Source organism: Phoxinus phoxinus, assembly GCF_949152265.1.
Source record: "Phoxinus phoxinus genome assembly, chromosome: 16".
Taxonomy (NCBI): Eukaryota; Metazoa; Chordata; class Actinopteri; order Cypriniformes; family Leuciscidae; genus Phoxinus; species Phoxinus phoxinus.
Window position 1 is genome coordinate 14628445 of NC_136891.1, and position 27094 is coordinate 14655538.

General features: G+C 38.8%; 1 protein-coding gene across 4 annotated transcripts in view; it reads left to right on the forward strand.

The window, feature by feature from the left end:
• The window catches only part of snx14 (sorting nexin 14), a 57389-nt gene extending 30627 nt beyond the window's left edge, over nt 1-26762 (forward strand). For 2 of the 4 annotated variants that reach the window (XM_079639082.1, XM_079639080.1), the window contains 9 exons: nt 1343-1451; nt 10631-10671; nt 14108-14227; nt 15511-15634; nt 16628-16792; nt 17650-17745; nt 25936-26027; nt 26143-26199; nt 26289-26762. In XM_079639082.1, coding sequence (XP_079495208.1) covers nt 1343-1451; nt 10631-10671; nt 14108-14227; nt 15511-15634; nt 16628-16792; nt 17650-17745; nt 25936-26027; nt 26143-26199; nt 26289-26330 — 846 coding nt within the window. In that variant the 3' untranslated portion in view covers nt 26331-26762. The remainder of the gene's footprint in view (nt 1-1342; nt 1452-10630; nt 10672-14107; nt 14228-15510; nt 15635-16627; nt 16793-17649; nt 17746-25935; nt 26028-26142; nt 26200-26288) is intronic. The other 2 variants (XM_079639083.1, XM_079639081.1) reach the window with 1 other exon arrangement.
• Nucleotides 26763-27094: the final 332 nt, after the last annotated feature.

Sequence of the window (27094 nt, forward strand, 5' to 3'; positions counted from 1 at the left end):
AACAGGCACGTTTAAACGACAAACAATAAAATCAGAACCAGTTTCAGTTACGTTCATGGTTCCAGTGGCCTTAATGCATGCACGGCTTTTCAAAATGTCACAAAGCGTTTTGAGATTATTTTGAATGAAATATTGAAGTTTATAATTAAGTATGTTGGCACACCACGCCGAGTGGCGCTATCCATTGTTCTAAAGTCGGGTTTTATTCTGGCATGTTGAATTAGTGTTCGACAGACGCGGCGGCGCGTTCATTTGGATTTATTTTTCTCATAACAGCTAAAATAACTTAGGCCCTAATAGGTTACTCCGTACTTTTTTTAGTCATACTGATTAAAGTAGAGTAGCCTACATCGTTCAAAACTGTAAACTTTTATTTATATTAGGCTAACGACAAAAGTTTATCTGTCGTCTCTGTCTCGGGGAACTGCGCGTCACAAAAATGAACCGAAAGCCATTTTTCTCCGCTCAGTCACGATAAGAAATCGGCTATGTCTAAAGCCTTTAAATGTCTAAATATTTAATAAATGTTATCTGATTAGGTAATCCGTATGAAACCGAGAGGTGCAGAGGATCTTCTCAAACATGTTTAGCTATCATGTGAGTGCTTGCCAATGAGGAACGGACAAGGGTGAAAATCTCGCTATAATTAAATGTAGTCTATGCTAAATGTCTAGTCTATGCCCTGAATTAAATTGTAAAAACAGTTCTTATGCTCTTGGAAAGCCTCATTGATGTAGCCTAATATTTTTCTATTGCAATGTTTTGTGTTGAAATGTTTTCATTATTTATTAAATTTAATTTCAGTATTGTGATTATATGAATTCGTTTAACTACGTTTCACTTGAATTGATCTGCTACCACATTTAAATCACTCTTAATGAGCCGCAGCGCGGCGGCAGATTACGCAATAGAGAGAATAAACTGACACTTTTCAAAGTCTGCGATTGTAGCGCCTCTTAGCGGTCAAAGGCAGCAAATACACACACGCAATTTTACAGCCGCGGGAACGGCGGCGGTAAAAGTATTATTCTGGTTGAGTACCAACTGTAGGGCCCTTATGTAAACAGATCGTCCAATCAATGACACTCACACCTCGAATATGCAAATAAGGACGTTACCCTAGGATTTAGGAATGTACGGTGTGAAATTTATGAATACCCTGGATTGATCGTTAACCCTGGTAAATTATGAGCAATGTAAAGCGTGAAGCAAGATAAACCAGGATTCCATTTACTCAGGATTTATAATGACCCAGGGTTAACTATTTCAAGTGTGAAAAGCCCTCAAGTGTGTTAATTTGATGTAATGTAATTTAATATTTTTTTCTCTGTGTTTTCTCAAGAAACTGCTGCATCACCCTGAACTGAGTAACAGCCAGCTGTTGGCAGATTTCCTTTCACCCCACAGCATTGAGACGCAGTTCAATGATAAAGCGCTAGATGTCAACCTAGGTATGTTGAACCTCCCTTAACCATATCCACATAATCTGCTTGACTACACTACAACTCTAGTGGTCATTATATAAAACGTAAAGAAAAAAAACTATACATGAGAAATTGCTTAATAACTTAACATCCTTAACTGAAAATATACACAATCTTAAAGTAATAGTTAACTTAAAAATAAAAATTCAGTCATCATTTACTCACCCTCAAGTTGTTAACCAAACAGTTAATGGGCCCCATTGACTTCCATAGTATTGTTTTTCCTACTATGGAAGTCAATGGGGTCCATCAACTGTCTGGTTACCGACATTCTTCAAAATATCTTCCTTTGTGTTCAGCAGAAGAAAGAAAATCATACAGGTTTGAAACAACGGGTCAGTAAATAATGACATTTAAATTTTTTAATTGAACTATTCCTTTAACAGAAAATATTCTGATAAAAGTGTTTTCCAACATTATGTTGGAAATATTAATGTTTTTTTCGTCGGGCACTAATTTGCAGACTCTCATTAAGCCACGCAGTTGCGGGCTCCACTTGTTTAAGTAGCAATGGAGGCAAAGCAGATCCAAGAGAATAATAAAAAAGGAGAATTAAAAACAAAATGAAAGGAAGGAAAGAAAGAAAGAAAGAAATTTACCGTGTGGGAGGGTTTTAGTGAAGTAGCTAACCAGGATGAATCAAGTACTGGGTATGTGATATCTAACGGCTGTTAAGCGCTGTACAGGTCTATATGACAAACAAATAAAGCCCATATCCAGCCTTTTCTTGGGCTGAACGTATTTAATGTGTGTGTTCGGGAAGTTGCAGTGACAATTTAAGTTGGAAGGGGCTGAAGCCGGTGTTTAGGCTATTAAGGAAATGTAATTTTGTCAAACAAGAACTTTTACTTTAAATAAATGTTGATTTAAAAGAAGCCTACTTCAGTGTAATATATCATCACCATATCATACCATATCATCACACGTAACACTGAGAATTAGAATAATTGTAATGCGGCAGTTGGGTGCGGATATCTAAATCTGAGAAAATCAGAGGTTCAGGTGGGTGGTGGGAGGAAAGGCTTTACAGAGAACGCAGTGCATTGGATGGATGGTGGATGTACAGCTTACAAAATAAATCTCTGTGTTCTTTTCATCTTCTCTCGACTCTTCAGCTCTTTACATTTTGCACACTAGTTAGCTCCCTGTCACGTTACAGGTAGTGATTGATGGCTAATATTAACCAATCTAAAAGCTGCTTTAAAGTTAAGAACGTAAAGATGAAGTTTAATTGGTTCTGTGATAAAATGGTGGACCGGTCACTGTATCAGCTCACAGCAGGCAAATACTGTGCAGTAATTAGCAAACGTTTTGTAGAGAAATTAAAACAGGACGCACCTCAATTATTATTTGCACTCGCACAGATACTACCAAATATATTCTGAGGATGCACAGATTCAATTTCGGAAACATGTGCGACCAAAATGTTCGCTATTTTAGTTTAGTTTAGTTTATTTTTATTAGCCATTTCAACAAAGTTGATAGGAATTTGTTTTGGATCAATGCTCACATACAGCTTAATTGACATAATACACTGACATTACAGCGCATTCCACACATATTTCACAACAACAACAAATACACAGACATAAAAGCCTCATATTGCACATGAGATGAAATAGCCGAATGATCTGATGAAGGGTGCTTGGATAAAAGAAAGCGTTCAGTATCCTAGCCTCAGACCATGTTTAGGTGACGTATGGCCTGAGGATAGGTACTGTCTCTGAAGCATGATGTTCTGCTGGTAATGCTTCTATACCTCTTGCCTGATGGCAAAATGTTAAATAAATGATTTGCTGGGTGGGAGGAGTCAGTGGTGATGTTTCTTGCCTTCTTAATGATTCTAGTGTTGAAAAGTGAAGCTATAGAGGGCATACTACAGCCAATGATCTTAGATGCTCTGCTCACTACTTTCTCAAGCTGTAGCTTGCCTTGACTGGTTGCATTACCGTACCAGGACAGGATACAGAAAGTTAGCACGCCTTCTATGGCGGCTCGGTAGAAGTGAGTCATGCATTTTTGGCTGACCCCGAATTTCCGTAACTGACAGAGGAAATAAAGTCTCTGATGGGCTTTGTTTACGATGAGACTGATGTTCAGGTCCCATGAGAGTGACTGGTGAATGGTGGTGCCCAAGAAACGGAAGTACGAGACCCTCTCGACAACCTGGTCATTGATGGAGAGGGAGAGGTGTTGAACAGTCTTCCTTCTAAAATCTACAATCATTTCCAAATCATCATTTTGAGCTTTGCGGAACATCTGCACCCTCGTATGCTGTTTTATTAGGCCAGCTGCTTATATATATATATAAAAAAGATTTCTATTTAATTTTAAACACCACTACCAGCCTGGACTGGTCACACACTGCAGGTACAGTTCATGGATTAATGCGTTTGCTGCCAAGTTCTGAGATTCATCAGACCAGGCTGTTTTTCCAGTGTTTCCATTTTTGGCAAACCTGTGCACACTGCTGCCTCAACTTTCTGTTCTTGGCTGACAGAAGTGAACCTGACATGGTCTACTGTTGTAGCATAACTGCCACAAGTTTCCACATGTTGTGCAATATGAGATCTATTATATCTCGAGATCAGAAGGATTAATAGAAAATGGTTTGGAAATGAGGAAGCACTCCCTTCTACTGACTTGGACAAAACACCATTGTTGATGCAAAATTAAAATAAATCTATTAACACAAGTAAACAAAACATTTACTAACTACAGAAAATAATCTACAAAAGCACAATGTTTTATTTCGATTGTAAGTGGACACATAAAAAAGTAGACATTTAACAGCTTATTTTTTCATATTTCTTAAGTCTGTATGACCAAAACTGACAGAGTATTTTAGGTCTATTTTGCTGCTATGTAAAAAAAAACGAGCAAAACGCGCCCGCGCTTTTGCCGACCCCCGAGGGTTAATGACCTTCTGGAGGGCCCTCCTATCTGCTGCTGAGCAGCTGGCATACCACGTAGATATACAGTAGGCCAGCACGCTTTCAATGGAGCAGCGGTAGAAGGACACCAGCAGCTTCTCCTCCAGATGGTTTTTTCAGAGGATTCTTAAGAAGTGGAGTCGCTGCTGGGCCTTCTTGACCATGTGGTGGGTATTAGTGCTCCATAAAAAGTCCTCTGTGATGTGTGTGCCTAGGAACTTGAAGACAGGAACCCTTTCTACACATTCCCCATTAATGTGGAGTGGTTCCATGTCTGCCTTTTTCCTACGGAAGTCAATGATTAATTCCTTTGTCTTGGATGTCTTTAAGATGAGGTTATTGTCCTTGCACCACTCAACCAGTCTTCGGACCTCCTCCCGATAGGCTGACTCATCCCCCCTGAGATGAGACCAACCACGGTTGTGTCGTCCGCATACTTAATTATGGTGTTGGTAGAATGGATTGTGGTACAGTCGTATGTGTAAAGAGAGTAGAGCAGGGGACTCAGGGGAGTCACTCCTGATGAAGGTCGTGTGACCGAAACGTTGTGTGTTAATAAACATTATTTTTAAATTGCAGGTAACGATAGTGTGCGGGAGTTCCTTATCTGCTAAAACGACTAACTTGTTTGGTCCTATTATCTGACGCACCTATCACCTGCAGGTGTGCGATGGAGTTTGTTCACTAGATCTACATGGTTAAAATCCACAGTTATTATGGGGGCAGAATCAGGGTATTTGTCCTGTTGTGCACTAATAGAGCCATACAGAATGCCTAAAACAGAGTTAGCATTAGCATCTGGTGGTATGTAAACGGCAGTGACCATCACCACAGGGAACTCCCGCGGGAGATAAAACGGCCTGCATTTAATCGTCAAGTACTCCAAATCAGGGGAACAGTATGTGTCAATGGTTTGTGTGTTAGTGCACCAACTATTGTGTACATAAAGGCATAAACCCCCTCCTCTCATCTTACTGGAGTCTGCATTTCTGTCCCAGCGAAATAGTGTGCGACTTGTTAGCTCCATAGGTGCATCCGGGATTAATGAGTGCAACCAGGTCTCCGTTATCACCAGAATGCAGCAGTCCCTGATGAGTTTGTCCGAAGAAATCCACAAATTCAGTTCATCTAACTTGTTCACGATGGATCTGGCATTTGTGAGTAACAAGCTGGGAAGTGGTGGTTACGCATGCACATGCGTATTACGTGTTCAGTCGGTAGTGTTTCATCGCCATCTAATGGCCTGGCAGCAGAATACAGTGTTTTTAGTCGTTTTTTGCAGATCCGTGTGAATGAGGATCGTTATGACGATGGTGTTGTCTGTACACGGAAAACTCAAAGGAAAAACCTCTCTGTTTTAAGCGTATCGTTGTCGTGGAAACATACCCAAAGGAAGCAGAGAAAAAAACACTTCCACTTGTATACAAATCCTAGGATGTAACAAACGTACATCAACGTAACGACTTACTCTGGTCACCACAGTTACACAGAGTGTTTATCTGAGTTGAGCCTTGTGGTCTGCTTGCGCTAGTGTGGCCAATATCCAGAGACCTCTCTAATCTACAAGGAATTTCCGACCACAGAACTGCTGCTCACTGCGTGTTGTTCTGAGTAAACTCTTTAAACTATCATGTGTGAAAGTCCCAGGAGATGGTGTGTTTGTGTGTGTGTGTGTGCTCTTGTTTATGTGATTTATGAGGACACATATCTGTATAATGTGTATCACACTGGTATTACAACTTAAACGTGGTTTATGAGGACATTTCCTGAGTCCTCATAATTCAAATAGCTTAAAAAACATAAAAAAAGCAATGTTTTATTAAAAATGTAAAAATGCAGAATGTTTCCTGTGATGGGTAGGTTTAGGGATAGGGGCAGTGTAAGGGGATAGAATACAGTTTGTACAGTATAAAAACCATTATGCCTATGGAATGTCCTCACAAGTATAGCAAAACAAATGTGTGTGTGTGTGTTTGTATGTGTGTGTGTGTGTTTGTGTTTGTGTGCGTATGTTAGCCTAATTACTCTGAGCTCAGTAACTCTGGAACAGACAGCATGCAATAAAACAAGAAATCTACATTCCTGAAGAAGAGATAAAAAACGCAAGGACACAGAAAGCCATTTGCCCAATCTTCTCTGCCCACTTTTCTCAGAACACGAGTTCTGCTATTTAGAACACAGTAAAAAAAAAGAAAAAAAGTGCTTTCCTGTGGCTGTTTGTTTGTTCCCGGTGCCCCCCGCAGCCAATATATTGTGTTTTTTATTAATTCGGTGCATATAATGCGCAGCTGAGTGAACAACACAACACCTTCTGCTGCCTGCAAGCGGACTCTTTTGAGGAGATAGTGGATTTCCAAATTTGTTGCCCTGATTCCACGCGTTATGCGCGAATACACTGCAGGCTCACCCTCGCTCGTCTTATCCAAGGTAAACTATCAACACTATCATCCCTTACATGCGTTTTATTTAACTAAATACATAATAATCAGCTAAAACGCATGCGCAGGTCACTTAACTTCCTGAACAAGTGCGCAACCGAACTCAGACCACCTCCTCGGTAGTCTCGGGTTCGGTACCCCCAGTGCGCACCCGGGTCCACATGACAGCGTTCACATTAGCGATTTTTCATGCGAACCGTGCCCTCTTCTGAACTAAACTGCCAGTGTGAAAGCACCCTCAATCTAAATGTGTATATCAGATGTAAAGCAGTTTAAATCATTCCGTTTACCTCGCTCACTCCAGTAAAAGAGTGTGTTGCATGGTCTAGAGTGTCCGTACGGTGCGCACATATTTATGCCTAGTTTTTTTTTATAATCCTATGTGCGTGTAAAATTGCGTACGCACATTTCAATGCATCAGGCGTACGCAACATTTATACATCAGGCCCCAGGGGCTTCATTTATCAACAGTGCGTAGAAAAGGTTCTATATTTAGACCTAAGAATGAAATTTAGAATGTGTCTAAGTACAAATAAATCCAAGTTTATCAAACGTGTGCACGTGGTTCTTACGCACACCAGTAATAAATCATTGCTGATAAATCCCACATTTTCTTAAGCACCATGCTCGTTCACTTTATGGTCATTTGCATTCAGAAACGCCTGCAATGAACCATATACAGTCACAACACCTTCCTTTATAAATCACGAGAATGCATTCAACAAAGTCATGGCAAAGAGGGCGGAAAAGAGAAACCTCTCAGAAAACAGAAATTGAAGTGCTGGTGAGCCAAGTGGAAGAAAACCACAGTGTTATTTGAGCCAGTCACTTCAGGCATAAACAAAAGAAAAAATTGTACATGGCAGAAAATAACGTCTGCTGTTAATTATGTTGGGTCAGAGGAAAAAACACCGCCAGAAATAAAAAAGGGTTTGACATTAAAACCGCTGCCCAAAAAAAAAAAAGGTCACAACATACAAATGGGAAGTATCTGCTACTGGAGTAGGACAAAAAACACGTTCTCTGCGCAGCGCCTGGTTTGCCAAATCTTTCAGCAAAGTGAGATCAGCCATGACGCTATAGCTACATTTCAAATGACTTCCCAGCTGTCTTTTAAAGCTTTTCACACCAATTATGCAAATGTCTAGCTTGAACTGTGACATTATAATTGAGTATTTGCAATTAAAAGACACAGGAAACACACGGCAGCTCAGTTGTGCTTATATTTACACACATTCCTACGTGCAAGTTCAAGGTGGTAGGTGCTACACTTTGTGTGAAACTGTTCTTACACACTCATTACGCACACATCTGTGTGTACACACTGTTGATTAATGAGGCCCCTAGACTTTTACCATTTAGGGGAGGAAACTAGGTGGGACATTTACATGTCGTTCTCCGGATGAAAGAGAGGATCCTGTAATAATGACTATCTTGCAAGAACATTATGTTTTCAGTCATGCATACCATTATTGGAAGCGTTCTTCTTTAGAAAACAACAGGAAGGTCATTGCACATTTTTTCATTGCAAAATTATACACTGCAACAACAAAAAATGAAAAATAAAAATGCTTTTCTTAATTTTTTTTTTGTCTTGTTTCCAGTCTAAATATCAAAAAATTATTAAATCAAGATGCATTTACATAGATAAGTAAAATGGCAACAAAATCTTTTTTCTTGTTTTCTGAAAAACAGAATAAAACAAGTAAAATCATCTTCCAATGGAGTAAGAAAAATAATCTTAATTCAAACAGAATTTGTTTTGGGATATAGTATTCTTCCTATCCCATAGCAAATATGATTGGAATTGTTCCTCAGGGGATTTACACTGCACTATCTGATGCAATGCTGTAGCTGACGGTTGCATTGTTTTAAAAATAGTATCAGTCTTGTAAAGAAATTCATAAAGTCATTGCTGCTTTTGGGAAATGTCTGAACTTGTTAAAGCTCTATTTCTTGTTACTTTAGCTACCGTATCAAAATAAATACCAAAGGTTGTCGTTAGTAGTAGATAAGGTATAAAGTTGTTCCTTTAAGGGAACTGTTGTACCCCTAAATGTACAATTTTTGCAAAAAAAAAAAAAATCTGAAAGTGCAGGAGTTTGTGCATGCATTACTTGGTTTAATGGAGAAAGTTAAAAATAAATGCCCCTAATTACACAATGCAGACACACTTCTGTGTGATCATTTCGTGGAGAATGTTTGTAATTGTCCTCTTCGTTGGGAGCTTAAGCGATTTGTATGTAATAAATCTGGGTGCAACTTGTTAAATGTTCCTATTGGGAATTTGAGGCAATATCGGTAAGTAGACTGCAGTCGTTCTGCATTGTCATTCCTAGTGTTATGCCTCTAGAATTGGTTGAGTTAACGGAGATATTAAAGCAGCAACAGAGCCAACTAGATCAGCTTACCCAAAATTGTGCATTATTTCAGGGTAAGCGTAATTGGCCAACTGGTTATTTGCAGGCGGTGTCAGAATCTTGGCCATAACGTTATGCCAGTGATGGGGTTCCTTTGAGTCCTAATCATCCTCTGGTGCTCCGGACTTCTGGCACCAACAATCATGCACAAAAATGGCTTTGCATTGAAAGTGGCCCAGGCTGGTGAAGTTGGGTCATAGACTTCCTAGATAACAGTCAGTCGTGGGAGAAAAGAATGTGTTTGGAGGATTTTCAGGAAGCCCATGAATCATTTAGACAACATGAGTTAAACAGTGTTTGAGACAACAACTGTGTGGCTGTTTCTCAGCGGAAAGAGAGAAAGTTTCACATACACTAGCAGATTACGGTCCACAAAATCTGTTTGTTAATTTGTAGCTTTGTTTTGTCCTTGAATATCTTGAAAAATAAGAAGACCCCATACATTTTTTGACAATTTATCTGTCACCTGGCACTTTGCACTTGTTTTATTTTAAACCCAATTGATATTTATAATTACCGGTAGTTATTTTTGACTCTCTTCTCATAAATTTTGAGTCTGAAAGGGAAACTCCTACAAACGAATGTGCAATAAATATAAAAATGTATTCATTTATTTCCTTTTCAGAGCATTATCCGAGCCTTTCCGAATTAGGTATTCGGCTTCGGCTACATACATCCCTATTGGGTAAATATTGCGAAAATGCTGCAACAAAGGGTTTTCAGTGTACTAAAGGTTATAACAAAACTGACTTTCTTGAGAAGCCTGAAATAAGCTTGTGTCCCTGTGAGAGCTGCAGTCTGACACAATCTACGGTTTCATCATCCTCGGGCACTGTGATATTCTGGAAGACTGAAGCTTGTATGTTTATCTCAGAGCAGACCTCCTATTCCTGTTTCATTAGGCTTTGCTTAAAGTCATTTAGAATGATACCAAAATCATTCCGGGTCGTGGCCTTAAAACTACGGTACAGACCAAACTGTTGCAGCCCTAATATGTAATTAATATTTAAGAACGTGAAACATCTGTTGTGCTTTCAGCAGCTGTGCATTGAGGGCTAGCCAAACACACTGCGTAAGAGGAGTTTTTTGCAGTGCTTGACAGTGATATATAACACACAGATGGCTGGAGTGATTGTTGGTTCTTTTATTCCTGTCCGTGAGAAACTCGGCTCAATTACTTTAACTTCAATCCCACACGCTTTCCTTATCCAGTCGGACACAAATTGACAGCATCTGTTAGGAATTAAGGAGGGAGTCCCAAAGTGTAATACACACTGAAATGTCTATAAAACATGGGAAAAATGGACTCTGAATTCAATTAATTCACTTGATTTTTGTTTTGTTTTTATCTGCAGGGAAGATATTTAAGTCTGTGCCAGGAAAACTAATGAAAGAGGTAAGAATTTGGATTTTATATTCTGTATGATTTTTCACTGTAAAGCACAATGAAATCAAAACAAATTCCTAGTCTTCTTATGAACAGTTCATCATTTCACATTACTCCAAATGTGTGGTGTCCAGCTGGTCTTTAGCAGCCTTTGTTTGCGTGCACATCTGCCATGCTGACAGAGCAGATCTGGTGCACAGAGAATAGAAAACATCTGAAACAACTTTTTGGCTGACCTCACTTCGTATTTGGGTCATGTTATTACCAAATAGTCATTAGTTACCTTTTAAATGGACACTTTTTGTTTCAAACGCAAGGAAATCATTCCGATTGATGAATCCGAACGTAGTGTTTACATGAACGCTAAATAAAGTGATCGGGTGATGTGTGTGCTTTAATATCACAAGCTTCAGAGCAACAGAAGCTTTTCTTTTTTAAAAAGCAGACTTAATATTTATCTAATTATGAGACGACGAGCACATCAAGCTTTTTGCTGTGCTGCATATATTTATCAAGCAGTAAAATGCATCTTCCCGTGGCCAAAACAAGGCCGCTGTGGATGAGAGCCTGATGCTAGAACCTGTGGGACAACGTTGTCCTTCACCACTTCACAGACCATTAGTGGAAGAATTTTAGATTGACACGACAGTCATTTATATTTATATCTATATTCAACATCAACAACAGCTCGTTCTGTGGGTCATATCTCATTACACCGACTCTACTGTACACCATTGCACATGCACAGAACTTTCCAGTTTCAGTTTTCAATGCGATCCAGGGTTTACATGTCCTATCGAACAGATTAAAAAATGTTTAAAAACAGATTAAAGAACCACCCCTTACATTCCAAATTGAATTTCAATCGGATTTGGCCAATTCATTTCGATTGAGATGGCTACATGTGACTTTTGTTCCGACTGTTCTACAAGTCCAACTACAATCGTATTATTAGGGTTCATGTAAACAGCTTTGTTTAGGCTACTGTGGGAAATATGGCCTTTCTCAAATATTGCCAATAGTTAGCTCAAAAATGCAATGCCAGTTATCTTCAATAATAACTAATTACGATTGGGATACATTGAGATGTTCTGGATGGTAAACTCTAACTTCAGCCTCCATGCCAGTGTCAAAAGCCTCCTCAGAAGTGTGTGCCAGTGGTGCAGTTGACTTACTGGTTCGATGTTCGTGTTTAGCTGGGTGCTAATAACATTTGGCACAAGTTAGTTTTACGGGTGTTGCCTTTCTGAAATTCTGAATGTGGGGTGATGAATCAGTGTTAAAATGACAGTAAATGACACACATCCCTGCCTGTTCAGGAAAGTTGCCCAGCTTGTCTTTTATGTTACCATTGTCCTGTTCTTACTTACCTAAGTAAGAATTGAGAAATATAAGGTAGGTAAGGGTTAATTTGAGGTTTAGAGGTAGGTTCAAGGTTAGTACCTTGTTATTTCCCAGGTATTGTAATTGCTATAAGTAAGTATGTATGTACATGGGGAACAGGTAGGGATGGGGACCGAAACTCTGTATTAAAGAACCCCGGGGCTAAATTATTAAAGGCTACAGTATCGATAAGTCAGGTCAAGTCAAGTCATCTTCATTTACCGGTATATAGCACTTTTAACAATGTAGATAGTTTCAAAGCAGCTTTACAGAGATAAACGTATAATTTAAGGTGACAGAGATTGTTTTGGCTTTATAGCGGTATAAGCTGTTGTTACCGGTTTTGCTGTCGGTACTAGAGAAATTAAGAAAATACTATACTATTTATTATTGCTATATAGACGTTATCTTGTAAATTCTATCTTACCAGACATTTCTATAGGCTATGCAATAATATTAAACCATTTGTCTGTGATGCCTTTTTGATATTCGCAATCCAGAAGAGACGGTTCTCTCACGACGAGCTACAGCGCACACAACATGAAAGTCCCTGCTTAATAACTGACGATGACAGAGAGAAATAAACATTCAAGCGTATGGTTATGCTTAGGCCTATGATGTTAATCTAATTTTATTTTTGATTTTGGCTTTCAAGGATTATAAAACTAAGATATTTAAGGTAAAACTATTAAAAACTAGCCGTGTTCCATCTAGCATAACTTCCTTCCCTTCACAGCGGTGTGCATTCGTTCCTCCCTAAAACCCAAACTTAACGTCAGAATCCGCACAATCGGTGATAGCTGTAAAATGCCGGTTTAACTGTTGCTAAATGGCGGGACATGTTTGATAATAAAAAGAGCTATTAAAAGTGCAAGAATCTGCGCTAGAGACACTGTTTCCAACTTCAAGGTGGTTTATGAGTGTGCGCTCCGAAACTGACAGCAACTACAAGCAAATTATACTTATCACTAGCTTCGTGTGGACGTCTAAACGACCAAATAAACACTAAAATAGAATAAATAGAATAAACCTGCTGACGATTGTACCATTAATGTGAATCAAACAACAAAAGTCAAAGAGAAAATGACTGACAGCTCTTGAATGCATAACTTTAGCTTTAATAAGAATTAATATATACATTTATACAGTGAAAACTATTAAGTGATATTTTACATTTGATTACCTTATTAGATTTATTGTGTAGGCCATATTCTTACCTGAACAGTAATGTTAGAAGACCAGTTACACTTTATTTTGATAGTCCACTTTAGACATTCTACTAACTATAAGTAACAGACTGGTAGGTTATGGGGTGTTAGGGTTCGGGTTAGGAGAATAAGTTGACTTGTAGTTGCAAAGTTACTAATTGTCAGTCTTTTGGGGAACCAACAAAAGAAAGTGTTAGCAAATATTAAGCAGACAGTCTACTGATACTCTAATGACAGTTTGTTGACATGTAGCTGCAAAGTTACTTATAGTTAGTTGGACTATTGAAATAAAGTGTTACCAGAAGACCTTCCTGAAATTAAAGCTCTGTATTTAATTTGTATCTTTTTTTATTGTATATTTATTGTATTTATTTGACCATTTGTTTGTACTTTGTTTCTGTGTTCTTATTGTATATACAGTAATCTTATGCATATAAAACATGTCTGCACACTGGTGCATTTACAAAAAGATTTTACATTTCAGAATATAAAGCAATGTTAATTATGTTCTTAATGTGTTTCTTTTATTTTTTAAATAATAAATATAACAAAAAGAACGATAATAATACCGTTAAAACCTTCACGATACTCATCCCTTGGAACAGGACTGTAAAATAAAGTGCTACCGAGTGAAATTACTCTTTCAATGCAGCTGTACTATTGAGTGCTGCCATTACGTCCAAATGTTCTGTTTTTCCAGATGAACACTTTCAGGCTTTGCTTATTATTCAAATTTTTATTTCATTTTTATCTTTGTATTACTTTATTGGGGCAGGACTGTCTTGTTTGACCAAATGAAAGTCTTGGTTTTCATATGACTTCATCATGATGTCTATTCTCGCTGATTTCTGTAGAAAGGGCAAAACCTGGAGCCATTTATCCAGTCTTTCTTCAGTTCCTGTGAATCTCCTAAACCCAAACCCAGCAGGCCTGAGCTCACCATCCTCAGCCCCACTGCAGAAAATAATAAAAAGGTACGCTTGCTACTAAAAAAAAAACCCCATACCTCCTTAAGTTCTATTACGTATTGAAAATGTGGATCATTTTCTGGAAAATGTTTTATCTGTGAACAAAAAGTTTCTGTGGAAAATTGTATTTTTAATGTCGAAAAAGACGCTGTATGAAGCAGGGTTATTGTTGTTAAGTAAAACTAAAATGATCTGGATTTTAAAACTGTTCATTGAAATTAAGCTGAAATAAAAGAAAATATTAATATTAGTTGAAAAAGTTAAACTAAATGAAAATTAGAAATGTTTCCATGGCAATAAATTGAAATAAGTTTTTTGAAACACGAAAATGATTAACGACAAATAAATAAATCTACAACTACCTAACTAAAACTAAAACTTAAATAAAAAGAAATTAAACCTAAATAGCAATATTTAAAAAAGAAACTAATACAAAAAAAAAATTAACATGAAGCCTAAAAATATAAAAAATATAAAAACTATAATAAAACTAAAATATATATTTTTTATTTCAATATATATTTTTTAGTTTCAATAAATGCACTATTTTTCTTTCTTTTTAGAAAAATGACATTCTCAGAATTCAGATATACCTTAATATATCCGTAATGTAATAGAATATATTATATAATGTATTTTATCAGAATCTTTTACAACTGAGATTTTGATATGAACGAAAATACTTTTCTGGCTGCTTTATCACTAAAAATATACTTAAAACCATTTTAGCACATGTATACTCTAAAAAAATCTGACCAGCTGCTTAAAAGCCCAGTTTTTCATAGTTATCTGTCCTTTTAATAGACGGTCACTGGAGTTTTGTACCAAGTTTGAAAAAGGCTTCTTTACAACAAGGAAAGGCAAATTTAAGTCTCAATTAAATCTTTACATTACTGCAGTAAAATTCTTCATGAAATTTGAAATGGTTATTCTTAGATTTTCTAAGCATTGATAATATTTGTACTAGCCTTGTAACTGATAAGAACAAAATGTTTTCACTTTTTTAAATTTTTTAATTATTACCAAAAAGTGAAATATTACCATTTTGAAATATCTGAAGGTGAAGTTGAAATATTATTTGGGCTAAACCTTGTTTTGTACAGGTCACTGGTACACTTTCATTGAAAGATTCACTATATAAACTGTATTCTTCAATAAACAAGGAATAGTCTTGGACATCCATTTACTGATCACAAATCATTTAAAATGAGTAAATAAAGAAATCAAACTGTTGTATTGTCTGTGTATCTTTAATATCATAAATACAACTTCTCCCCACGTCATTTTAGCTGTTCAATGAGGTGTACAGAAACAATGCCAATCTGCCTGAAGGCGTAGAGAGAAAACACAACCAGAACTACTTCATGGAGCTGATGGAGGTTGATGGTTCATATGACTATATGATGTTCATAGGTGAGTGTATATACAGAAGGTATACACATCCTTTTAGTAGTTCGACAACTAATGAAAATGTATTCACCTGTTTGATGTTACTACGATATTATAATTTTTTTAAACAAAAAACACAAAAGTAACAGTTCATAGTGCACATGTTTGGATCTTGAAAGTGCATTAAAAGTAGTCCATATGACTTTTCTCCAAGTCTCCTGAAGTCGCATGATAGCTTTGTGTGAATAACAGACTCAAGATGGCATTGGTTAATCACATATGTAGGAACCAAATGAGACGTGACACTTTTTAAATGGGTCATGACATGAGAAATCAAGTTTGCCTTGATCTTTTGACAAACAAGAGGTCTTTGTACCATTAAAACATCCTGCAAGTTTCATAGTTTAAACCGTCCTTCTCATTACAAACAAAGCATTTATTTAATGAAGCTCCAAAAACAGCTTGTTTGGATATTGCGGGATCTGTGATGTCACACAGGAAAACAAATTTGCATATAACTGCCTCCAGAGCAAGACATCAGCGAATAGTGAAACATCATCACACTATAGGCCCCGCCCACTATCTGTCAGCCGCTTCACTGCTGATTTTGCTGTCTACACTGGATACAGTATACAGATGATTGTTCAGTTTCTGACATACTCCACATGCTTGAATCTGTCGACAACAGGACAAATAGACGAGTGAAAGAACTTGCGCTTTGAGGCGTCGTTTAAACAGCTTGTCTCTGTACAGACTTCAGAAGGATCTCAGCATTAAAGGAACCTCCCCTAAAAAAAACTGATCATTTCAGAAAGAGGGTGGAAAATATTTTTTTGTGTAAAAACTTTAACATTATAAGTGAACCTCAAGAAACACTAAAATAATAATAACACTTCCATGTCATGACCCCTTTAATTCTTTAAGCACTGAGGGACGAGTCAAAGTCATTTTCTTTGGTAATGACCAGTATGTCGCAGTTGTTAACGGATCATTTTATGCTGCTGTTTTTTGCCACAGGTCGTGTGGTGTTTCGCATGCCTGATTGGCTGCATCACTTTCTGAGTGGAGGTCGTATTCTCTTGAAGAGGACTCTAGAGGCGTACGTAGGGCATTATTTACAGACTAAATTAGACCAGCTCATGCAAGAGCATCGCCTCGTCTCCCTCATCACTCTGTTGCGAGGTTTGTATGCTTAAGTCCACCTTTATAAACGCATTTCTTCAAGTTTTCAATGCATTCTGTAATACCTGTATTTAAAAACTACAAAACAAATATTGCCTAAACGTGTCATGAACAACATTAAACTAGAACTTCTACCCGAACAGACAGACAGAATGGCGTTAGTTAGTTCCTGGAGGCACACCATCAGTACCTTATCTGACCCATGCATTTCAGGGCAGCGTCCACTTAACTTTCAACATCCACTTTCTGACTTCCCTTTGCATTTCCCCTCTAGCATGAAGCATTATTCTGAAGCATTGTTTTTGAATTTCCTGTAACGCCTCTGTGGCGAGCAGGACGAGGTTGAGGGACGTAAGAGAACGGTGCGAGACCGGTGGCGTGATTAATGATGAACGACGCCTGTGAGGCGCACCGGTCTCTTTATCTCCCCTGTCGTCGCCACAGCCTCATTTGTATCTTAAGTTCATATTTAAAAAAGAAGAAATGGGAAAGGCCTGGCTGAGTTAGTTAGGCTGCGTTCAGACTGTCAGTCCAAATCTGATTTTTGTGCATATCCGATTGAAATTCGATCGAATTTAGCAAGTGTGAACCCATTGCACTGCATTCTGCCTGTAGTGGGCGATTGCACAACATAAGTACACATACATTCCGCAAGTTAGTGAGGGAAGGGCTTAAACATTTGAAGTGGAAGGCAGTGCAGTCTCTACAAACAACTGATAAGGTTAATCAAGTGTGTTTTATTGGGAATTAGGAATGTGCAGTGTTGGTGTACCTCCAGAAGCAGTTAGTTATTGTGCTGTGCTGTTGATCATGGGTAGATTTGTGTACTTCAACTGATCAGTTTATCAATACTGCAGATGCTATTTTCTGTGAGAGCACAGAGGAACGCTCTCCTGAGGACAAACAGAGAAGAGCCAAGAAGACCTTTGAGGAGATGATGAAATACCTACCAGGTACCTTGCAGTTATCATTTGTTTGTGACATGCCGTGTAAAAAAAAAAAAAAAAAAAGCCTTTTTTTTTTTTTTTTTTTTTTTTTTTACATGTTCATCTTTATATTAGGGCTGTCAAATGATTAAAAATTTTAATCAAATTAATCAGAATTTTCAGTGGATTAATCAGGATTAATCACTATTTGCAATAACACCTGAATCCTAACCATTTTTTTTTCTGAAATGCATACCAAAAGATAAATAACAGGACACAGATACATAATTTTCATATTATGTCTGTTTATTAACACAGCCAAATAATGGTGGTTTAAATCAAGCTGAAACATACTTCACACCATAATATTTGTCTTTGTAATGTCCCATCCCTTCCTCTTTGGCATTCCTCTTAACCAGGATGTACAATTTACAGTATTCAATTGAACAGAAAGCAATAAATGTAGTCAAATCATTACAGTGGCCTACCACATTTTTGCACAATTTGAGTCATCTGTTGCGTTTTGAAGATGTGGGAAAAAACATTTTCAATTAAACTTTTAAATCAAACCAAAGAACAATATTTTACCTTTTCCTCCATTCTTTAATCCAGTTGCTCAAAAATCCAGTTGCTAATTACTATAACATGTTGCACTGAAACTGGTCTTTTTGTTTGAACATCACCTTTCAAATCTACTGAGCTTCATCATATTTCAGCCAGTTGCTGAGGCAAACTAACTTGTTCACATTTTCTGAAAGTAAAGCTGACCTTTTCTTGTTCACAATCTTGACCTGCAACTGAGAAAAGTCGTTCACAGGGAACAGTGGTTGCAGGAGTGGCTAGATATTTGTGAGCTAGTGAGGCCAGCTTCTCATGGGCTCCTGAATGAGATGCCCACCACCTCAAGAGGCAGTCCTCCAATTTAATGGTGGGCTCTGCTCTGTACCTCTGTATGGCAGGTTGGACATCTTCATCTTATGATTCTAAATCGGAGCCCATTTGCAGAAGGCTGATTTTCTTCCTGGGTGGCCCATCATCATGTGTCTGTGAAGACCTTCTGGGTGATTCTTGTTGCAGCATCCCTTCAAGTGTGGTCCACACCTCCTCCCTGTCTGTCTTGGGCAGGCTTTTCAAGTCTTTGTAACGAGGATCCAAAACTGTAGCAATCTGGAGCCATGCATTGTTGAGCTGTTCTTGACGGGATGCTAGATCCTCCTTGAACTTGGTCTTGAATCTCACCACATATGCAGGGTCCTCATCACAGGCTTCCATCTTGAGACGCAAGTGGCAGAGAGAAGGTAGTACCACAGAACAGGAGACATAGGCCTCTCCACCCAGGAGCTCAGTTACATACCTAGCGGGGCTTATAGCCTCATTCGCGCGTCCAGTTCACGCGAATGATGCGAATTGCTAACACAGATAATGCATCTGTCTTTTCTATCATTTCACTGTAGCTCAGCATCACGATGTAAAGTTAACGTTATTGCATGATCACAGTTCTGTGGAAAGATTGTGGGGAAAGATAAGCTATTGAGTAAAAATATTGCGTTAGGCTAGAGTTAATAAGAAAAAAGATTTTACAATTCCTGCAAATGCAGTGATAAAGTTCATGTTGCATGATTTATTTTTATGAATTAAAAATGTTTCAAAACATCCGTGTTTTTTTTCACAAATCGCACCCTGCATACATACATGTTATTGATATTTGACTTGGTTTAATTAATTCCAGAAAATAATCAAAGCAATGTTATTTGATAAGTTACAGACTGATTTACCTGCATGGCTCTAGAAGTGTCTCCAGCCTCTGCAGTTTATCCCACTCTGCTGCGGTCGGCAAAACGAGTTTGTGCTCCTGATTGTCCAGGGCTGCGATGACAGCCTCTTTATTTCTGCTCACACGCTTGACCATTTCCAGCATCGAATTCCAACGTGTTGGAACATCCTGGATCAATGGCTCTTGCTTCTTTCCCAGGCTGACTTGTGCTTGAAGCTCCGCAGTATTTGCTGGGCTGTGCTTAAAATGACCGACAACTTTGCAAGCCTTGGCCAAAGCATTTACAAAGCCGCTGTCAGCAAGACTCACTGTGACGCTTCTCTGCACCATGTGAGCGACACAGTTCATGTGTTCATAGCGTGTAAGTCGAATTGCGGCAACCATGTTGCGTGCACTGTCAGTCCCAATGGTTGTCTTGCCCTCGATGTCCCACTTACGTGCAACAGACAGGAACTGCTCTTTACAAGCCTCCGCAAAATGACGCTCTTCCGTTTTTAATATAGTCAGCGCAAAAGACTTCAGTTCCCACGTGTCACTGATGAAATGTGCAGTTACTCCAAGGTAATTGTTGTTACTCATTGATGTCCAATGGTCTCCTGTCAGGGCGATATGATTTACTTGAGCCAAGACCTCTTTCCTTTTTTCGTTTTCATAGAGCTCGTGGATTTTCGTCTTAACTGTGGCTCTTGACGGTGGCTTATAGGTTGAGTCTTGAGACGCCAATTGCAAACCATCAAGGAAACCTGAGTCTTCTACAATGCTAATGGGTCTACAATCCTTTGCAATCCATTTTGCTATTGTGTTGGTCAAATTATCGGAGGTTGATTTTGTTAATGGCCTGCGAACATTCAGCGTGGTCTGGCACAAACCACTCGCTGAACCTGACGGCCCAGCAAACGCATGTTTGGCGTTGACATGGTACCTCAAGCTTGAACAGCTCCGGTGAAATTGAAACTCCTTGTTACAAATCTTGCAAATAACCTTGTACTTGTTAACTGTACCATCATCATTCTTTTTATATTTGAATCCGTCAATAGGCCCACTTTGCTCACCTTGCTCCATCTCGCCTCTAGCTCCCAACCACTTTCCTGACTTGAATAATTTGTCACACTGCGCATGCGTGAAATGCGTTAAAAAAATTGACGTAATTAACGACAAACAACTAATTAACGTCGTTAACGCGCTATTTTTGACAGCCCTACTTTATAGATTTGAAAATTAAGCTTTTACCCGTTATGGTCGAATCACGGAAGCTACACCAGTTACTTTGCCAAGAGATCTCTTATTTATTAATTTTTATACATGTGTCAGACATACGAGAGAAACGGGCATAGAAGAAGGTTACATGAGAGGTGGTCTTTATTCCAGCTTTCTCTGTTCCCCATTTCTCTGTCCTCTCTCTCCATCTATTTCCTCTCACCCCCCTCATGTCAGCTGTAAATTTTTCTCAGTGTTTACATTTACAGTCATTTAGTCATTTAGCAGACACTTTTATCCAAAGCGACTTACAACTGAGGACTACAGCAAGCGAGTCATCGTGAAGAGGCAAAAATAACACAAGAAGTGCTCAAAACACAAAGTTCAGGCATTGTTCAGAGTAGCATAAGCCAAACAAGGCTTATGCTTGAGTGGCTTAAGTGTTTATCCTTCCTCTCACCCCCTCATGCCTCTACAGCCCCTTTCACGCCGAGATTCCGGAAAATACACGGATAACGTGACCCGGGATTTGTCCCGGAATTGTTTGATTTTGCTTCATTCACACTGCCAGTAATTTTCCGGAATCTGCGTGCGTTCACACACAACCCGCAAAGACACGTGACATCGATGTGACATGTAATGTCTCAAGCATCTTAAGTTTGCTTATGAGCTGCGATTTCTCTCTTGCTAGTGCATTTTTCTAGTTTCGATCATAAACTAGTGCATTACGTCGGGACCCGACACGCTAAGCCCAATCGGGCCGGGCTCGGGCCATTTTTTTTTTTTTACAGATCGGGCTAGGGTCGGACTCGGCTTATTTAGCTTCTCTCTTTTCATTGTACCCATAATATACGTGCAGAGCAAATGTCACATAGTGTGTATGAAATATTGTTATATTGGTTATATTATAAATATTATACATCGCCTAAGCAACACAAACGCAATACGCATATACGCACGCATCACTCACTTGCATTAACAGGTGACAGTTGACCATGCAGAGCATCAGGGAGAAGTTGGAGCGTGGGGAGTTAATAAAAGTTCTGATTAATATTATTTAACATTAGACAGTTGGCGAAGAGTTCCTCATTTTTGAACATTGTTTTGAAAATTGTTCTTCAGTTACTTAAAAGCAAAGAAGTTAGGCCGTTTATTTACAATTTTTTTACAAAAACAAAAAAATATAAATTATTTACAAAAGTTTACCTCTTAGTAGCGTGTGACTTGTGTGTGTGTTTGCGTGTAGCAGAGAGATGCGCGCGACAGAGAGAGCTTAAAGTGATATTGATGTTGGTCTCAGGTCGGGTCGGGTTCGGGCTGAAAAATTGCCGCCGTTGTCGGGCTGGGGCCGGGTAGGGCTTGAACACCACGGGCCGGGTTAGGGCTGGAGTTTTTGGCCCGTGCAGGGCTCTACATTGCGTACCGTTTCACTTGCTGGCGAACGATGCCAGCTTCAGCGTCATCACTACGACACACACCTTACGGCTTTTGTTCACACAGAACGCGTTCCGGGACTAATACCGGCAATGTTACTAGGTCCCTAACCCGGGACCGAACCCGGCATCAATCCCGGGACGTGTTTGCATTCACACAGAAGGCACTCTGGCAATTTCCCGGCAATTTTGCTGGATCAACACGCTGTGTGAAAGGGGCTTAGGTTTCTCTGGGTGCTACACTATAAGGATTGAGCTTATATACACCACTGAGGGACTCACAACTTCCCTGTAAGGTAGAAAAACATGTTGCTTATGTTTAAAATGGAACGTATACCTCATGCTTACACATGGCACAATCCACTTTCCATATGAAGAAACTATCCCTCAGTGTATACATTTGTAGTACATTTGCATCAGTGAAACATTCCTTTCCTTGTAAAGAATATGCCAACTGTACACATTTGATGTATCATCATCAGTGGAACATGTTACATTGCACACATACTTCTATGCAAAATATAGCTCATCCCATATCTCTCCTCAGCACACATGTACAACATACTCAGAGTACATTATGAAATAAAGAAAGAAAAATAATACTGAAAAATAACATTAAACAGTAAATTTTAGTCTTCAATCTTTCTTTAGTGTGTAATGTTGCTGTTTGAGCATGAAAAAGATCTGTAGTTTCAAAGCACAAAGTCACTCCAAAGGGAGTTATTTTATATATCAGTAATCACTGTCTGAAGCATTTTTCTAAAGCACTGTTTCATTAATCACTGTTTTTGAATTTCCTGAAACGCCTCATTTAAAAAAGAAGAAATGGGAAAGGCTTGGCGGAGTTAGTTAGGCTGCGTTCAGACTCAGTCCAAATCTGATTTTTGTGCATATCCGATTGAAATTCGATCGGATTTAGCAAGTGTGAACGGCAAAAAAAAATTCATGAAATACGATTTTTACAAATCCGTTTCGAGCTACATTTATATGTGGTTTGATATCCTATTCCGCATTTCTAGAAATCTATGTCTGACCGCTCTGATCGGTTTTCGCGTGGTGTATGTGACTTTCTCACGCCACGTAAAACGTAAACGTCAGAGGTTACAGGAAACATGCTAAAAAGTCACTGCTAAAGGGTGTGTTGTTGCAAAGTGCAGACCGATCAGATAATGATGATGTTTTGTATATATAACAGAGACATGTTTTGAGACCGGCGGAGACGACAGCACGAAATACAGGCACACATACCAGCCTCTGTTTCTTCTGCTGCTTCATTAGACACAGTAGTCAAGCGTGGGAGATGCACATTATCATGCTGTAAATAAGACAACATCTATATTGCAAACCCCTCCATGTTGCGGTTGTTGTTTTTCGACGTATGCCTACCATCACAACGCCCTTGCCATAGAAACCAATGCAGATATTCCGGGAAACGAAAGGGCGGCATGGGACACACAAAACGGATCTGAACAGTTTATATATACAGTCTGGACATCAATAATTTTAGATCAGATTCTAATCAGATACATAAATAATCAGATTTGACTGACAGTGTGAACGTAGCCTTTAGTAGTGTCCTGAATCTCGCGGTTATGGTAAGGGGTGTGACATTTCCGAAACACGCTCGAAGCAGTTGACCAATCACAACACACTGATCCAGCCAACCAATCAGAGCACATTGTGCTTTTCAGAAGGAGGGGCTTCGAAGAGACAGGAACTAAACAGGGTTGCGTTTCCCATACAACAATATAACTCACTGATTAACTACCATAGTACGATGCATCGTTGGAGACCAACTAGTCGCGACTGTTTCCTAAAACTGTAGTAGCATGGTCGCACCTCTGTTGTTTGAACCACATTGGTTCAACAATATAGGACTGTCATTAATGACATCACATGCAGGTGGACTAATAGCTTCTGCTTAATAATCTATTCGAGATCTCCAAAATGCTGCTGTAACGAACATGCCACCTAATGACTATTTCACTGTTTTTGTTCCATGTCATTTTGCTTTATTTAACGTTTGATTCATCGCGGGATCCCTCATACGTCATATATATATATATATATTTAAATATATTTAAATAGAAAGAAAGATGTACAATGTAATGAATGTTAGCTTGCCTATTGTGCCTCTCTTTGTCATTTAACAAGAAACTATGCTTCTAAGCACAGCTCGAGTTGTACTTCCAACCATGTAAGTTTGCGATGCTGTTTGTTCGTTGGAAATATGGTTTCGGCAAATTAGTCCGGTGATGTAGGACTGCACGCGACTGCTCCTCCCAGTTAAAATTAAATTCTGCGTGGAATCAACCAATCAAAACGTGGCATGAACTCAACCAATCAGTGCCCAAGTCCCACCCCCAAAAGTTCCTGAACTTTGAAAAAGTACTACCTCGCAAGCAGGGACTTTCAGAGGGGGAACTTTTTACCCGGAACTTCATTTAGGGTGCTTTCACATCTGTAGTTCAGTTCATTTGGTCCGGACCATGGGCGAAAAATAATACTTTGTAGCATTTTACAGGCATTTTGGTTCATTTTCACACCACACTGATTGCTCTGGTCCGAATCAGTTGATGAGTTGATGAAACGAACCAAAATGCAGTCACGTGACAACATCCACATCACTCGTTGGCCAGATGTGTCTTGAACGTATTTCCAGAACTGCACTTCGATTGGTCAGAATTAACGTGCAGGGAAATTCCAACAGAACTCCCTGAAGTAAACAAAGAGGAGGAAAATCCGGCAGACAACACACCGCTTTTTACTACGGAGATACGACTGCGTGGGCTGATTGTATCCCTGGTCATAGTTTATTATATAGTTTGTCTACACCACTTTAGGCAAACAATAACATTTAAGAATGAAGCGAGGATGCGGCTTGAAAATAATGTTTTAATGCACTGCACGCGGCGAAGGCGCATCGCAAGTCACTTCAGGAGGAGGCGTGCATTAATGTTGCTAAACAGTGACATAATGCACAGCGCCGCTGACTACGGCAACTGGTTTAGTCCAAAAATGCGCAGTTCTTTGGCAGTTGGGTTTGTTCGAGGTCGGATCCCGTTCTCACCACAAATGAACCGCTCCTCTCCGAGGAGGTCTCGGTACGCTTGTTTGGTCCGCTTTTGGTGTCCACCCGAGTGCGATTGCTGCATTCACACCTGCCCAAAAGAATCGCACCAAGGGGGACAACGAACTTTAGTGCGATTCTACCGAACTAAATGAGGCAGGTGTGAAAGCACCCTAAGACCCTGCTTCCTGCGGTGGAAACACACAGAGTACCACCCTAAAGCTTCTAGTTCCTGTGGAAAGTTCCTTCGGTGGAAACACACCGAGTCCCACTCTAAAGCTTCTAGTTCCTGGGGAAAGTTCCTGCGGCGGAACCTCGGCTTATGTTGAAAACGACGGAACTTGAGACCATAGTTGGCTAACGATGCTTTCGGGGAAACGTTTCTGACAGACTGGGAAGAGAGGTGCTGCAACAGTGTCAAATATATTATAAACAATATATTTTTGAACATTCAAGCAAGAAAACCTATTCTAGTAGAGCCCAAAAACAGCAAAAAGCTAGACCTGCATGTCGAGATGCAGCAGATTTATGGTTATGTGTTGTCAAATGAAGGTTTATTTGTACCACTGATAAATACAAATAATAAAATGCAACTAACCATATAGTTTAGTTAGGAGAGTCAACATCTAAAAGGGAGGAGAAACGCATATTTCTGCAAATATTGATATGATTTAAATATGGATTAATCAGCATATCATTTAATTTGATCATATAATCCCTAACTGATGTGCGCTTTTTCTCAGATCTAGTCGGGAAATGTATCGGTGAGGAAGCAAAGTATGAGGGCGTCAAGATGCTTTTCAATGCCATTCAGCAGCCACTGCTAAACAAACAGGTATGAACTGCCAGATGCTTATCTAACGTATTGATGTCATTTCCTCAAATGCTCTCACTTTCTGCTAATTGTGCCGTTTCTCTTTCATCGGTCACTTCCTCTGGTTTGCTAACAGATGACGTATGTGCTGCTTGACATCGCTCTCCAGGAGTTATTCCCAGAGCTCAGTAAGGTAACGCTCTTCTGAACCATAGTCACGCTCTGACACAGAGCTGCTCATGATGTTTATTAATGGAGCTTCTGCTGTTTTGTCTTTTGTAGAATCAGAAGGCAGGTCTTTCCGTCTCCACTAGATGGATGTAAAACATTATCAATGTCTCGACATCAACATTCTGAAGCATTTTATTGCACTACTAAAACACAATTATTTATTGACTTGTATGCCATGATTATTTCATTGTATCATTGGATCCCTGCCTTATTTTTCCAGTCTTGTTTAAATTGTAACAGCATTACAACATCAGGAGTTTGAATCAAGTATAAATCTACTTCAACCCACATAATGTCATTATCAGTATGAAAACATCCTTCAGACCATTTTACATCTGTCCTTTAAGACATTATAAAAAACACAAAATACAGAAACAAGTAAAAAAAACATTCAAAAATATAATTGAGACATTTCATATAGTGTCATACAGTTATGAGCTGTGTGTGAAATAAAAGTCCTGGGGAAAAGGGGTTTTGTAAATGTTCTGGCTTTGCTCTCAGTAAATAAAAATGTAATATATCCAACTCTTTTGTCCCTGGTCATATGTATTAGAATGAATGAATGAATTTGTTTTAAATATATATGTTCTACTGTAGTTTAAATAAGTGCTTTATAGGAACAAGAATAGCAACTCTAAGAAAAGAGAGTGGTGATTTCTTGCCAGACAAATAAGAAATCACAGATCACCATCTATAATCTTCACAAGTTGTGCTAATTAATGGTAGTCATATATATATATATATATATATATATATATATATATATATATATATAAAACCTCTACCCGAGAAGAATCTCAAGAAAATATGTACAGGTCATCAGTGTTATACGGAGCGCTATTATGCAACTTCTGAAA